General features: G+C 37.4%; 1 protein-coding gene across 1 annotated transcript; it reads left to right on the top strand.

Annotated features, from left to right (window-relative positions):
- The first annotated feature begins 1,507 nt into the window (after window positions 1-1,507).
- On the top strand, window positions 1,508-3,789 carry LOC148024823 (uncharacterized). Its single transcript, XM_087694472.1, has 3 exons — window positions 1,508-1,852; window positions 2,494-2,758; window positions 3,293-3,789. The coding sequence occupies exons 1-3, from the start codon at window positions 1,627-1,629 to the stop codon at window positions 3,501-3,503; spliced, it is 702 nt and encodes a 233-aa protein (XP_087550598.1). The 5' UTR covers window positions 1,508-1,626; the 3' UTR covers window positions 3,504-3,789.
- Window positions 3,790-13,057: the final 9,268 nt, after the last annotated feature.

Genomic DNA, 13,057 nt, shown 5'->3' with positions numbered 1-13,057 from the left:
TTACTACCTGCTTAAGAGCCTTGTTTAGACAACTTGGAGCAAGATTTGACTAATGTAATTAATGTGATTTCAAGGATTTGATCTTGTCATGCCCTTCTATTGGATCTTTGTATGTACACTTATTCAACTAGTCCCAAGGGAATCAATAGACCCCCTAATTGATCCCCTATCATGGAAAATTACCTTTTTATGGAAGGATCTTTGTATGTATATTTGTCTTTCTTGCAATTTAACCAACCCCTATGTTTAAGAATCCACACAATACCCTAAGGTCATAGTAATTAAAAACATGCCATCTCTTCACTAATGCAACACGATCCAATAAAAAAGGTGATCATAGGCTTCTCTTGGGCTCTGGGTTGCTATGTTGAGAGGCATTTTACCCCTTTTCTTGTAGTCATTCCCATTTTGTTAGACCCTTGTGTAGCTTTTCTCTTGTGGAAGAGCTCAAGACCCTTGAATAGGTTTCAACAAACAAGATTTGATGTTATGTCATGTTAGTAATATCCTAAAGGGTTATGCATACTACATAAATGGTAATCCATGAGATAAATCTTGATCACTTGAGTTGAGCCCTCCATGGGATGAGATGAGAAGGAAGAGTGGATATTGTTAGGCATGATGTGTTGTCACCTACATAGAGAATCCGTGCACACAATGTTCTTTTGAGAGGCCCAAAGCTCCTTATCCTTAGCATAAGAGCCTCTGAATTTTCACAGTGACCACAAAATGTGCATCGCTCTCATGGCACTATCCATCACCTATGACAAAGTAAGGACATTGCTATCAAAATCCGGTCCAACTTCTACTAATCAACAAGTAGATCCATGCCACAAGAAATCAATATTTACCTTCAAGAAAGATGCTCATGACTTTTGCCTCAACATTCGCTATGTGGTTGCAATGTGCAAATCAAATGTGAATAATTGTTCTTCATTGTCCACTTTCATCAAGGCACCAATGAGCTTCATGTGCTAAGCATGTTTGGATATGATGAAAACAATGGGATTTCTTTCGTGAGAGTCTGCACTTGTGGTAGGTACCTCTTGTGTAAAGGTATGCCTTCGGATTGGAAGCTTCTTGTGGCTTCATGCAATGATGATATTGAAGATCTCTCTAGTGTCCATACTTGTGTAGTTAGGCTAGATTTCTCTCATGCGGAGGTATGCTCCAGGCATGGCAATGGTGATATTGAGGAGATCTCTAGTGTCCACACTTGTGGAGGTTAGGCTAGATTTCTCTCATGTGAAGCGATGCCTATAGATAGAAGCGTTGTCTAGCATCGTGCGCATGAATGAGAATGTTGATGGGAGCGGCCCGGACCCCGGTGCTCAACGAGGCAAGAGTCTACTTATGTGAAGGCGCTCTTCAAGCAAACTCCATGTGACGCCACCTCTACAACTGGCAGATTCCACTCCATCACGTCATCCACAGTCCACTGTCCATCAATCAGTAAGCACAAGCTGCACATCAATTATGCACGCATGTCCTCTTTCTTACAATAGACAGATGATAAGACAGGCCCTGTCTGTCCCTATCTATATCCCAATTTCCTACGCCTTTCTCTCACAGACAGAGAGAGAGAGAGAGAGAGAGGCCATCTCCATGGTGTAGCCTGCGCATATTATGGCGTCCCTACACCATGACTCATTGGACGAGACCAGCATGCAGTCCTCCTCTGCTGGCTCGTCGTTTGATTCCCCTTGGAGCTCAGAAGAAGACGACTGCGCCGATGGGCAGATGGCCCCGCAGGACGATTTCTTGGACCTCGAGCAGCTCCAGTTCCTCAGCACCGAGGGCATCGACAAGAAGGGACGGCGGATTCTGAGAATTGTGGGCAAATTCTTCCCAGGTGGACCTTCTGATAATCATTTTCTCTGCACAGGCTGGCCATGATTCTTTGTGTTGTATGTGTGCATTCAGTGTTTTCGATGCACAAATTCCATGGATCAAGTCTGATAAGAAATTCAAATTTTCCGACAGATAATCGTAGGGGATTACAGGGATTTATGCCTGAATTTTGTCTACAGACGATTGTAGGGGATTGTAGGATTATTTGAGGGAATGCAGAAATCTATAGAGAAATTTGAAGGTTAGAAGGATTTTCTCTCTGGGAATCAAGAATTATAACCCATTCTCTTTCTGCCTCCGAGTTTTGAAAAAGGCGAAAACGCGATCTTGCCTGTTGTAGCAGGATTTTACAAATAAGAATGGGGGATTGGTGGGAAATTCATCCTGTGTGGCATGCATGTAGATGAATGTCTTAGCTTGGAGAAAGGTAAAGATTCAATGTCACTTGAATTTGTCCTTTTACTTCCTCCTTCAGTAAATACAAGCAGAAAATTCTCCTTTTTCTGTTATGAAATTTAAAACCTTCACATTTTTTTCTTGGACATTCAGCTGACATGCAGAGAATTCTCATTTTCCTGTTATGAAATACAAATATTTGACATTATTCCTTGGACATTCAGCTGACATTGTCTCAGTATGCAGCTCCCATTATTGATCCTGCAAGATTGAGAAACTACCTCATCCAAAAGATCTCCAGGGAAATTGCAGATGAAAGCTATTGTATTGTATATTTTCACAGCCGTGCGATTAGAGCTGAAAACTGCCCTGGCATATTTACATTGCGCGGGATCTATGAAGCATTGCCGCAGTCGTGCAGATCCAGGTTGGAAGTGATATATTTTGTTCATCCAGGCCTGTTGTCAAGAACTGTTATGGGGACCATCGGCCGTTTCTTGTTCAGCGACGGGTAAAGTCTACAATGTCACTACCATTACTTTTTTTGGCCCTTCTCAGAATGTGATGGATGTAGCTGCATGAGTCTGAGGACATGCATACAAGTGTCATGAATGGTGCATCATAGGTATCTGCTGGTATGCATGAGCCTTTTTGGATCATTTTGCGACTGTCACAAGAAGTTTTAGACGAATTCTCACATTGTGAATTATGACAACATGCAAGGAAGGGACTGCATGCCTAGCTATGTGCAGTTGGGGGTAGGAGGGACCACATATCTAGTGGTTCACAGCCCCCCTTCCCCCAACTGCACCTAGCTAGGTATGCTGTCCCTCCCTTGCAAAAGCTCATGATGTTGAACACTAAAGGCGAAAACAAGGGAAAAGAGCCCCTTTTTCCACATGGGAAGATGATGTGTGTGGACTTGTGTTCATCAGTATAGTCTGCTCTTGGAAAGTGCATGATTTATCTCTGTCACAATGTCAGCCAATCTTGACACATGATGCTTTTTCAGCATACTGCTAAGTTGATTTGGCTGATCGTACAGGCTGTATGACAAAGTGAATTACATCAGTCGTCTGGAATTTCTATGGCAATATGTCAGGAAGGGACAGCTTGAAGTCCCTGATATCGTCTATGAACATGACCAAATGCTTGAGCACAGACCCCTCGCTGATTATTGGGTGGAAGCAGATCCATGGGTTTCATCTGCAGTCACTGGGACTGGTTGTCATCATTCTGTGAGATGGGTGCCTTAATGTCGGCTGATATGTGCATACACATAGCAACCATGGAGCGTCTAGACTATACCAACCAAATATATGCAATTGTAATGGTCTAGACTATACCAACCAAATATATGTAATTGTAATGATCATCTTCGATATAAAAAAGGAAACAGCTGAAACCCTGCCATGTTTATACAGCTACCATGTACATATGCCAGCAGGTAGCCTCTCTCTCAGAATAGTGTCAGTATACTAACAGGCAGGTTAATTGGAAAGTGAAGACCTTTAAAGCTTAATGCAATGTGGATTTATAGGAGCAGGGAATTGGTTTTCCCATTTAAGGCTTAGTGGGGAAATGTCAAGAAAGGAAGTCGGATCAAATTTGGTAGAAGATTTGAAATGATGTGTTTGTCTACAAGAGAGAACCATATAGGGAATGCTCAACAATAGCTGAGGTTTAGTGTCAAGTGGATTCACAAAAATTGGAAACACACCTAAATTTTTAGGAGAAGGTTTTCAAACTGATAAGATTAGGTTATATTCTTGGAAAGGAACCTAGAAAGTTTCATGAGAAGGTTTTTGAATTGATAAGATTGAGCCCCCAATTTGGTTATATTCTTTGAAAGGAACCTAGAAGTTTCCAAATTGAAGGTTTTTGAAACTTGTTTTTTTTAACATTGTGCCAAGGATTTACACAATTTGAGGATCACATTTATCTCGTATATCAAAAACTATATTTGAAGCATGATTATTCAAATAACATATCCAAGAGATGATGAATTGAGGTAGAACTTGAATCTAATCTCCAATTTGTTTGACTAGTGATGGTTAGTGGATGACAATGTCATTACAATTTCCACAAATCAAGTGCACTTAGAGGTGTGATCAAGAGGCACCCTCATTGTTCATGAAAAACTGGCAATGTTTAGTGGAAATGAGTTGTAAAAATTGGAGAATGACCTCCAAAATTTATGGAGGAGGTTTGAAAATGATAGAAGTACTCCATCTTAGTCATGATTTTATCCAATGCCATTCAAAGCCTCAGAAAACAGCCTCTAGTTTTAGATGTTTATTGCAAACGTTGAGCATCCCTTGCGGGAGCACATTAAAAGTCCCTCATGTCCTTGTAACTGACAACATAGCTAGTCTTGTGGAGTCTTCTCACAATTTGAGGGGACAATTTGTGCTTGTATTTTGTGACTACATCCATGTTTGACCAAAGTGTGGCTAGGATAACTTAATACTATGTAGCTTATACCGTTTAGTAAATACGGTTGTGTGATGTTGGACACCATGTAATTTTGAGAACTAGATGGATGTGCCTTTACTAGCATAATATGAATTTTATATTTGTGCTTCAATTTTAGTGTGTTATAACCATTGTTACATTTTTTTGAAATGAGCAAGCTCTTGACAAAAGATTAGAAGTTTTAGGGGTTGTATATGGGGAGAGCACAAATGAGTGAGATAAGAACTAAATATTGCTAGTTCAATTATATAGAGTAGAGATTAAATAGCTACATGGACTAAACTAAACATTTGTAGGATTACATTATACACATGTACACAAGGACAATACATGCTTGAGCAAATACATTCTATGCTAGAACTAGACTATGTAAATGAGGTATGTTTGCTAGAACAAGGATTGGATTTAGCATCCAACATTGATCTATGCATGTGAATAAATCAAGTGTTTTACGCAAGGATCGGACTATTTGTTTAACATAGATTCACATGTGCAAAGAGGAGCATACACTCCAAAGCAATACATATGTTGAACATTGTTATTTGCAATGTCTCTTATTCCATGAGACATAAGTGGCTAGAAGTGCATTACAATGGAGAAAAGCTAAGTGGATGTGGAAAATAATTGTATATATGTTACATACATTGTTCTTTAAAAAAATTATTTTCTCCTTTACATTTGATGCCTGTATGTACTATGGTTTACACAACATCCAAATGTGCATGAGGGAGATGAGCCTTTTATTACTAACATGCCTCATGGAATACACATGAACACGATGGTGAACCTCTTACTTTCACTTGGTATTGTCTTAAATTTTTTGCAAATTTTAGTGGAACATGTTTTTTGCATTGATTCCATTGAGTTGCCTCATCCAGTAATGGTTCCTTTCATATCCACATCTTGATGACATGTTATCTCCTTCAAAATGCCCTTATGATAAGGGTGCTTGTCAGTCCCTAGCTCTCGGATAGCATTAGCATCTTATGAGATATTCCTTATAGGGAGGTCCTCTAAATGTATGCAAATATCAAAACCTACCTCTATTAGTTTCATTTGGTTTCCAATCATGAGGTTTTTCTCCTTTTCAATGTGCTATATGCACAAGCAACCTTGCAATTGTTGATTTATGTATGGCTAGTGACTAGTTTCTTACATTAACCTTGTTTTTGTATTAAAAAGACATTTCCATTCATTGTTCTCTTCTTGTCTTACATTTCATTTGATTTATCATCAATGATAGGTTGGTCCAAATCTTGATGCTACACAATTGGCCCAAAAAGCTAGCTAACAGTACATTCTAAGATGTAATAAACGGCTTAGTTACACAAGTAATCTTTTTCTCTTTTATTCCCCTTGTTGGGCAACTCCAATTTTGGACTTTGAGAGGTTTGTCCTCATGGCCATTCATATGATAGTGAGGTTTCCTCTCTAGACTAAAACCACTATCACCTTATCAACACAAATAGACTTTGTTTTGTCGAAGGATGCAAGATTATGAAGAAATCATACTAAAGGCACGTGTAGAATAAAGAAACATTGGGTTGAACTTTTGATGCCACCAACTAAGCCAACTAGTAGAGCTTCAAGAGATGTTTATTTTTAGTATTTAAGGCAAACAACATAAGGCAAAACAACAAGGTGGGAAATATGAGATGCACCGATGAAGTAGTTTGACAAGCACATATCGATGGGCATACTACAAAAGGATCGATTGAGAAGAACCTTGTAGTTCAAAGTTAGTAATTTGTAGCTTGTAGTCTTGGGCCTTGTAAATAGCTTGTAAAACACTTTATTTGAACCAAAAATCATGAAGAGGCCCATATCTAATTAGTAAGGAGATGGGCAATCAAATTCATGTGAAAACTTAAGAATTGAGTTTTTTTAGTGGTGAGAATACTTACTTTTATGGTCACTACAAATTTGACTTTGGAGCTCTTCTTCTCTATTTGTATGTGCTTGTGGGTTAAAATAAAGTGAGTTTGAGTGAGAGCAAGGTAGATGATAATCATTGGAGAGAAGGAGCCTTTCTTGTCTCACTTATCTTGCTTCATTCCTCTTAGAAACCATTGTCTGGATTTCACAAGATATTTTGGCATTTGTGTCAACAAAAGTGCAAAAATTTTTGGGAGCAAGAAAGTATAATAATATTAAGAGGAGTAATGGTAAGCTATAAGGTGACTCTACTCTTACGAATTTTGCATTGTTAGATTGAAGGCTCTCTCTGCCTAGAGATTATTAGCTTAAACTTCTCAACCTCATCATCAGAGGATTTGATGATGCAAGTTATTTTTGCCTTGAAGGCTGTCATTATCTTATCATGGCTTGGATATGTGCAAGAATGCATGGTCAAGAGATGGGGTTCCATTTGGACACTCCATTTTGAGTTTATTTACAATAAGAAGATCTTGGAGTAGATACTTCTAAAGGCATTGATTGATTCAATCTTAAGAGAATGATAACATAAGACTCTTTTGTTGCTTTGACTTGTCGTACACTCCTTTTGCACAACTTGGTAATAGGGGTTATTCTCAATAATTAAGAGTAGCGTGAGTCGTAGTATTGTTGAGAATTGCATCAAGTTTCAATTAAGTATGTGTATTGTTTGACACCATATTTTCTTCCTTTTGTTGTTGTTATATATTTATTGCTCGAAGATGCAAATGCAGTTGCACACTTGACCATTTGAATGATGTAACTTAATGGTCGATTGAATGTTGAATCTTGATCTGATTACTTATCAAAGCACCACCCACTTGACTATGTGGATTCTAGTTATGTCTTTAAGGTCTTTGAAAGGCGTTAAAAGAAGGCTGAAAATGGATAGTTTCTCATACTTGTAAATCATTAAAATTTTCACCATAAGATGGTATTGTAGTTATGACTCGTTGTTGTTAGCAATTCCAACCATATCATTACAAATGCTCAATTTGCAATAATCAAATGGATAAAATTTTTAAGATTACATGATCTGAATCAATGCGATTTGCAACACAAAATAAGATTTTCTTGTCTTTGCAATAAAGACTAAAATATTCACCTTGCAACAATGTGTTAGTGTTGAGAGATCCAAATAATCAAGAGATTGACCAAAGGAATGACATCTAGCTAACAATTTTAAATCAAAGTACATGTAAAGTCAATGATCCTTTATTTGTGGATCCACCTTTTCTTTATAACCATTGGTGAATAGTTCCGAGACTTCATGAGATAATGATGTGAAAATTTACTTCAAACCTTGTTTCCTTGTGTCCCAATATATGTGTTGAAGCAAGAACTTTACAAGCTTTTTGACATTTGATTGAATCTCATCAGATACATCCTTACGCATCTTACCTTTAAAATATGTAAGCAAACTCATACAAAAAGCATTTTGTGTCCTCAAATGGCCAAATGCTTGCAACCTATAAGCCTTAAAAAGATGTATGCAAACTCATATGAAAAGCATGGTGCATCCTCCAATTATCAAGTACTTTCAATATACTATAAGCCAAATAATCGATATTTTTCAAGATTTGAAAAGGCCCATAATAGATCATGCTCAACTTAGGATATGTATGTTCTTTTTTTGTCGTTTTCTTAAGCTTGCCTTTCAGATTTCAAGAGTATCTTGTCACAATGAGTGCATGTGGTGCTTCTATACCCTTTTTGTCTTTTCATAAGTTTTTTAGAGTGCTAACTTAACCTTCTTATAAGCTTCTTCTTAGTTCTCCACATCTTTGTTAGCCTCCAAGTTCTTATCCTTTTAGTCCATAGAATGGGTGGAACTTTCTTTCCTCCTTTCACAATTGCAAATTATGCCTTGTGAGTTGAGGTGTAAAGGGTGTTGTTATAAGCATACTCCATAAAGGGAAAATAATGTTGCCAGTTTTGCTTATTATTCAAGACATAACACTTGAGAAGATCAAACAATACTAAATTTGCAATGTGAGATTGCCCATCTATTTGTGAATGAAATTTCATCTATCAAGAGCCTTGGTTAGAGTTCAAAGTCATAAAAATAACAAGATTTTTAAATAGAATTTGTGACAATTAGTGGACTCGATTAGATTTACAAGCATTATACTCAAAATTAATAGAGCCACGATAGACATATTTGCGACAAAATCGTTGCTTGAATTGCAATTTGCAAATACTGTGGGCAAAGCGGATAGAGCCGCAATAGACCAATTTGCAACAAAAAGAGAGAACCAATCACATTAGTAGTTGGGCATCAACAATGAACTAACACTCATAAAATATGAAATTAGAGCTACTTTGTTCATAATAATATCACAATGCTTAGAGAGTCGCAAGTTTCCATAGTGAACATTCACAATTTGCTATTAGGCAAAATTGAGGAAGAAGAGGTAAGTGCCACTTATAGTAGCTAATGAGATTGAATTATTGTTTCCCACAATAAGTGTAAATAGTGTTTGCAATCATGATCTAAGGAGCACACCTACTATGAAGGAACTAACCAATGTTGATTTATCAACAAACTTGAGAACTCAAGAATAAGGTAGAATATGAGTTCTTTCAAATGAGGAGGAAAACTACCCAAAAAATACAGCAATGTTGTCAACTTGGTAGGGTGGTCAACCATTTGCATGTGACATTCTAGTTTTTGAAATATCAAACAAGTATTATTTGATTCTTACTGAAATGTTCAAAAGGACATGTACACACTTTCACAATTGTGTGGAACATTAGGATATTTATTCTAGGTTTAAAATTAACTGGGAGTGCTAGAAAGATTTGAATCTTAGAAATAACTCCACAAATTTAAAGTCAAAACACAAAAGAAAGCTCTTTCATATCATTAGAAAAGTATAAGATGATATTTTATACAAAAATGTAAAGGTAATACAACCATAGAAGATAACTAAAAACATTTACATTGCCAAAAGTTTTTTTTTCACATTATACTTTTTCACCCAAGTTGTCTCTTCAATTTATTTCCTATTGGCATTCGATTTGACTCTCATAACGCCTTCATTTCTTGTTTTAAAATTTTCTTTTTATTGCCCAAAGCCCGAAGTCAACATGTAAAATACATGTGTCTCCTTCAAAGGTAAGGCCTAAAACTCCATTGTCTCCTTTTTCCTTTTGTAAAGAGCACCTATGATGTCTTTTTCTCATTGTTGGTGATTTGGATATTTCCATATCACAATGTTGAAATATGATGATAAATCGGCTCTTTTCCTAAGCTATGCTCCAAAATACACTCTCTCCTCCTCTCAACGATCTATGTATATCTTTTGATAATCAGTTGAGGGGCTTTAGACAATGAAAGGACAATAATTTTTCTAGGTTTGCTTTTGACTACTTGACACGATCTTAGTGTCTAAGGTTCTAGCATTTAATGAATGAATCTCCTATGCTTTATACATAAGGTGTATACACCATCCTTTTGAATGTTGCACTACAAATTTTGATAAATTTGATTTGCATTTTCAACAATATAATCTCAATTATGTATAATTTTTAATAAATAGCCATTTTCAATAGTCCATTAGGGCCAAAACTAAGGCCAAATGCAATATGAGAAGTTTTCGTAAATATCTCAATTACATCCTAACTAGATTAAAAAAGGAGAAGAAGTCCACCTAATTGATCACTAATTCTAACTCTAGGGAAACATTAGGATTTATAATGTCGATACCTCTCTTTGTTCTCTCTCTCTCTTCCCTTCCCTTTTGTCTTGAATAGTCCCATTCCAAAACTTTGATTACGACCTCACAAAGCAAGTTTCTTAGTATTTAGTTTCAAATTGTTTTGAGATTTAATTATTTTAGCATTTATATTCTTATACTTTTCACATATTCTTTTTGTACACATTGTCTCATGATTGGAGTCCAAAACCACTTATGGAATCCAACAAGGTAACTATGTGTTGCTAGTGACATGGATAGCAACAAGGCCAAGCTCTCGAGACATGCATACACATAGTAGAATGGTTGTAGCCTTCTTCTTTTGTATGGATGCATGTAACATACATGCCCTCTCTAGGTTTTGCATAGATATTTTGTGTGGATTTTTCATTCCTTTGTATTTGTTCTTGCCTTCCAGCTTTGAAAATTCAAAATGAAAAGATTTCAACATATTTTTGTATAAAATTGTTGGATCATTGTCTAATGGTTTATTAATCCATATCATTTGTCATGAAGTTTGTTCTACTTTATTATTTCCTTTACACACACACACACACACACACACACACACACACACACACACACACACACACACACACACACACACACACACACACACACACACACACACACACACACACACACACACACACACACACACACACACACACACACACACACACACACACAATATTATCAATTTTAGAAATGTATAGCCATACATATTTATAGACTCAATCCCACTTGATCTCCTCTCATTAAGCTTAAATTGCTTAGGATTACACACCCTCACCATAGAGTGTGTGTGAGAAGCGAGCTTTTTGAGCAAGCTTTCTAGGCAACCTCTATTTCTTGTTTCACATAGTCCACTTATTCCTCCTCTTCTCTTGAGCATATGTTAAACACCACTATTGCCCCCCACTACCACCACCACCACCGCCGCCGCCGCCACCGTTGTCACTACCACCTCCATGCTTCCATTACCACCGTCCCCACCCATGTTTCTCCCCCTATGTTGATTACCTCAAGTACAATTCTCTCTCTCTCTCTCTCTCTCTCTCTCTCTCCCCCATCTCTCGCCAATTATTCTCTCTCTATTTTCCCTCTTCCCCATCTCTCTCTCTCTCTCTCTCTCTCTCTCTCTCTCTCTCTCTCTCTCTATCTATCTATCTATCTCTCCCAGTCCCATGTAGCAATCTCTCTCTCTCTCTCTCTCTCTCTCTCTCTCTCTCTCTCTCTCTCTCTCTCTCAATTAGCAACTTCTTACTTTCTCCCTCTCTTATACACGCTCTCTCTCGCTTGCTCTCTCTCTCTCCTTGTGTCACTCACAAATACACATACACACACACACTCTCCCTCTCCTTTCCTCCTCCTCCTCCTCTCTCTCTCTCTCTCTCTCTCTCTCTCTCTCTCTCTCTCTCTCTCTCTCTCTCTCTCTCTCTCTCTCTCTCTCTCTCAATTATCAACCTCTCTTTCTCTCCCCCTCTTAATTTTGCAAGGATCATCCATCCGTTTTTCACAATCCTCTTAATTTTGCAAGGGTCAAGGGTTTGCATGAGGTCCACTATCTTAGACACTTTTAGTTGTTAATATCAAGCAAAAAGAATATCGCATTGTTACTCCCACATGCATATATACATTCACACACCTTATGTGTTCACTTCCATCGTGCACACATAAGCGAAACTGCATTGCATGTCATGTTTTCACTACTTTCAATTAAGCATTATTGCGTGAACTTACTATAAGAGGATATGATATCACACAGTTTGTTACATTTACTGCAATAATGTGTGATATCTATTGTTTTCCACATTGTTTGAATAGTTAATATCAAGATAACAATGTTACCTCATTGTTATTCAATCCATGGTGCACATGTACATTCACATGCATGCATATATCTACACCCCACCCCTCCCTAGATATTTTACACATGCTTTATTTACACATCTTATAGTATTGCAATTGAGCAAATGCCTATTGACAATCTCCTTCACTTGCACGATCCTCTCTCTTTCTCCTCTTTCCTCTCATCCTCATTTCATTGAACTTGTAAATTAACACAATCAAATAATTTTTGAAAGTATATATTCATCATGCACGTCAAAAGCTCCATTGCTAGAGGGTGGAATTGGTGATCTCTAACAGAGTCTAGGACTAAACCATAGAAGCACGCTAGCTCAGTCAAGTAGGGAAGCATATGCTCTAGGAGGACTGTGTCCCATGGAACACCATATTAGAAAATTTGGAAAATTTCTAAGTCTCAATTTTAAATAAGTGATAAATATTTGACCATATGGCTAAATCTTAATCCATATTTGAAAGTGGGATTTGGGACGGTAGCTTATATAGTATTTAGGGTAGACTCCACATTTAAGTAAGACAATAAGATTTGACCATGTGGTCAAATAATAAAGATATTGGGGGTTCCCAAAGTGCGTGGAAATTTCCAAATTCCCTAATATAGTGTTATGGGGTTCCCTCAAATGGGAGTGGGCATATAAAGCCATTGGATGGGTTCCTCTACATCTTCTCCATGTTGTCATCCACAAAGATTGTCATTGTTGAAGTGCGGCCAATCAATATCATCATAACATTTTAGAAAAAGGGGCTTTGTGTAACTCCTTTCGAAAGAAGTGGTTGTGGGAGTTGCTCGGTACTTGCCTTGTCTATATTGAAATACAAATGTTAGTGCTTGC

This window comes from Lygodium microphyllum, chromosome 15 (genome assembly GCF_053477565.2).
Source record: "Lygodium microphyllum isolate KBCC chromosome 15, Lygodium_microphyllum_v1.1.10, whole genome shotgun sequence".
NCBI classification, from domain to species: Eukaryota; Viridiplantae; Streptophyta; class Polypodiopsida; order Schizaeales; family Lygodiaceae; genus Lygodium; species Lygodium microphyllum.
This window is presented reverse-complemented; position numbering and strand designations above follow the sequence as displayed.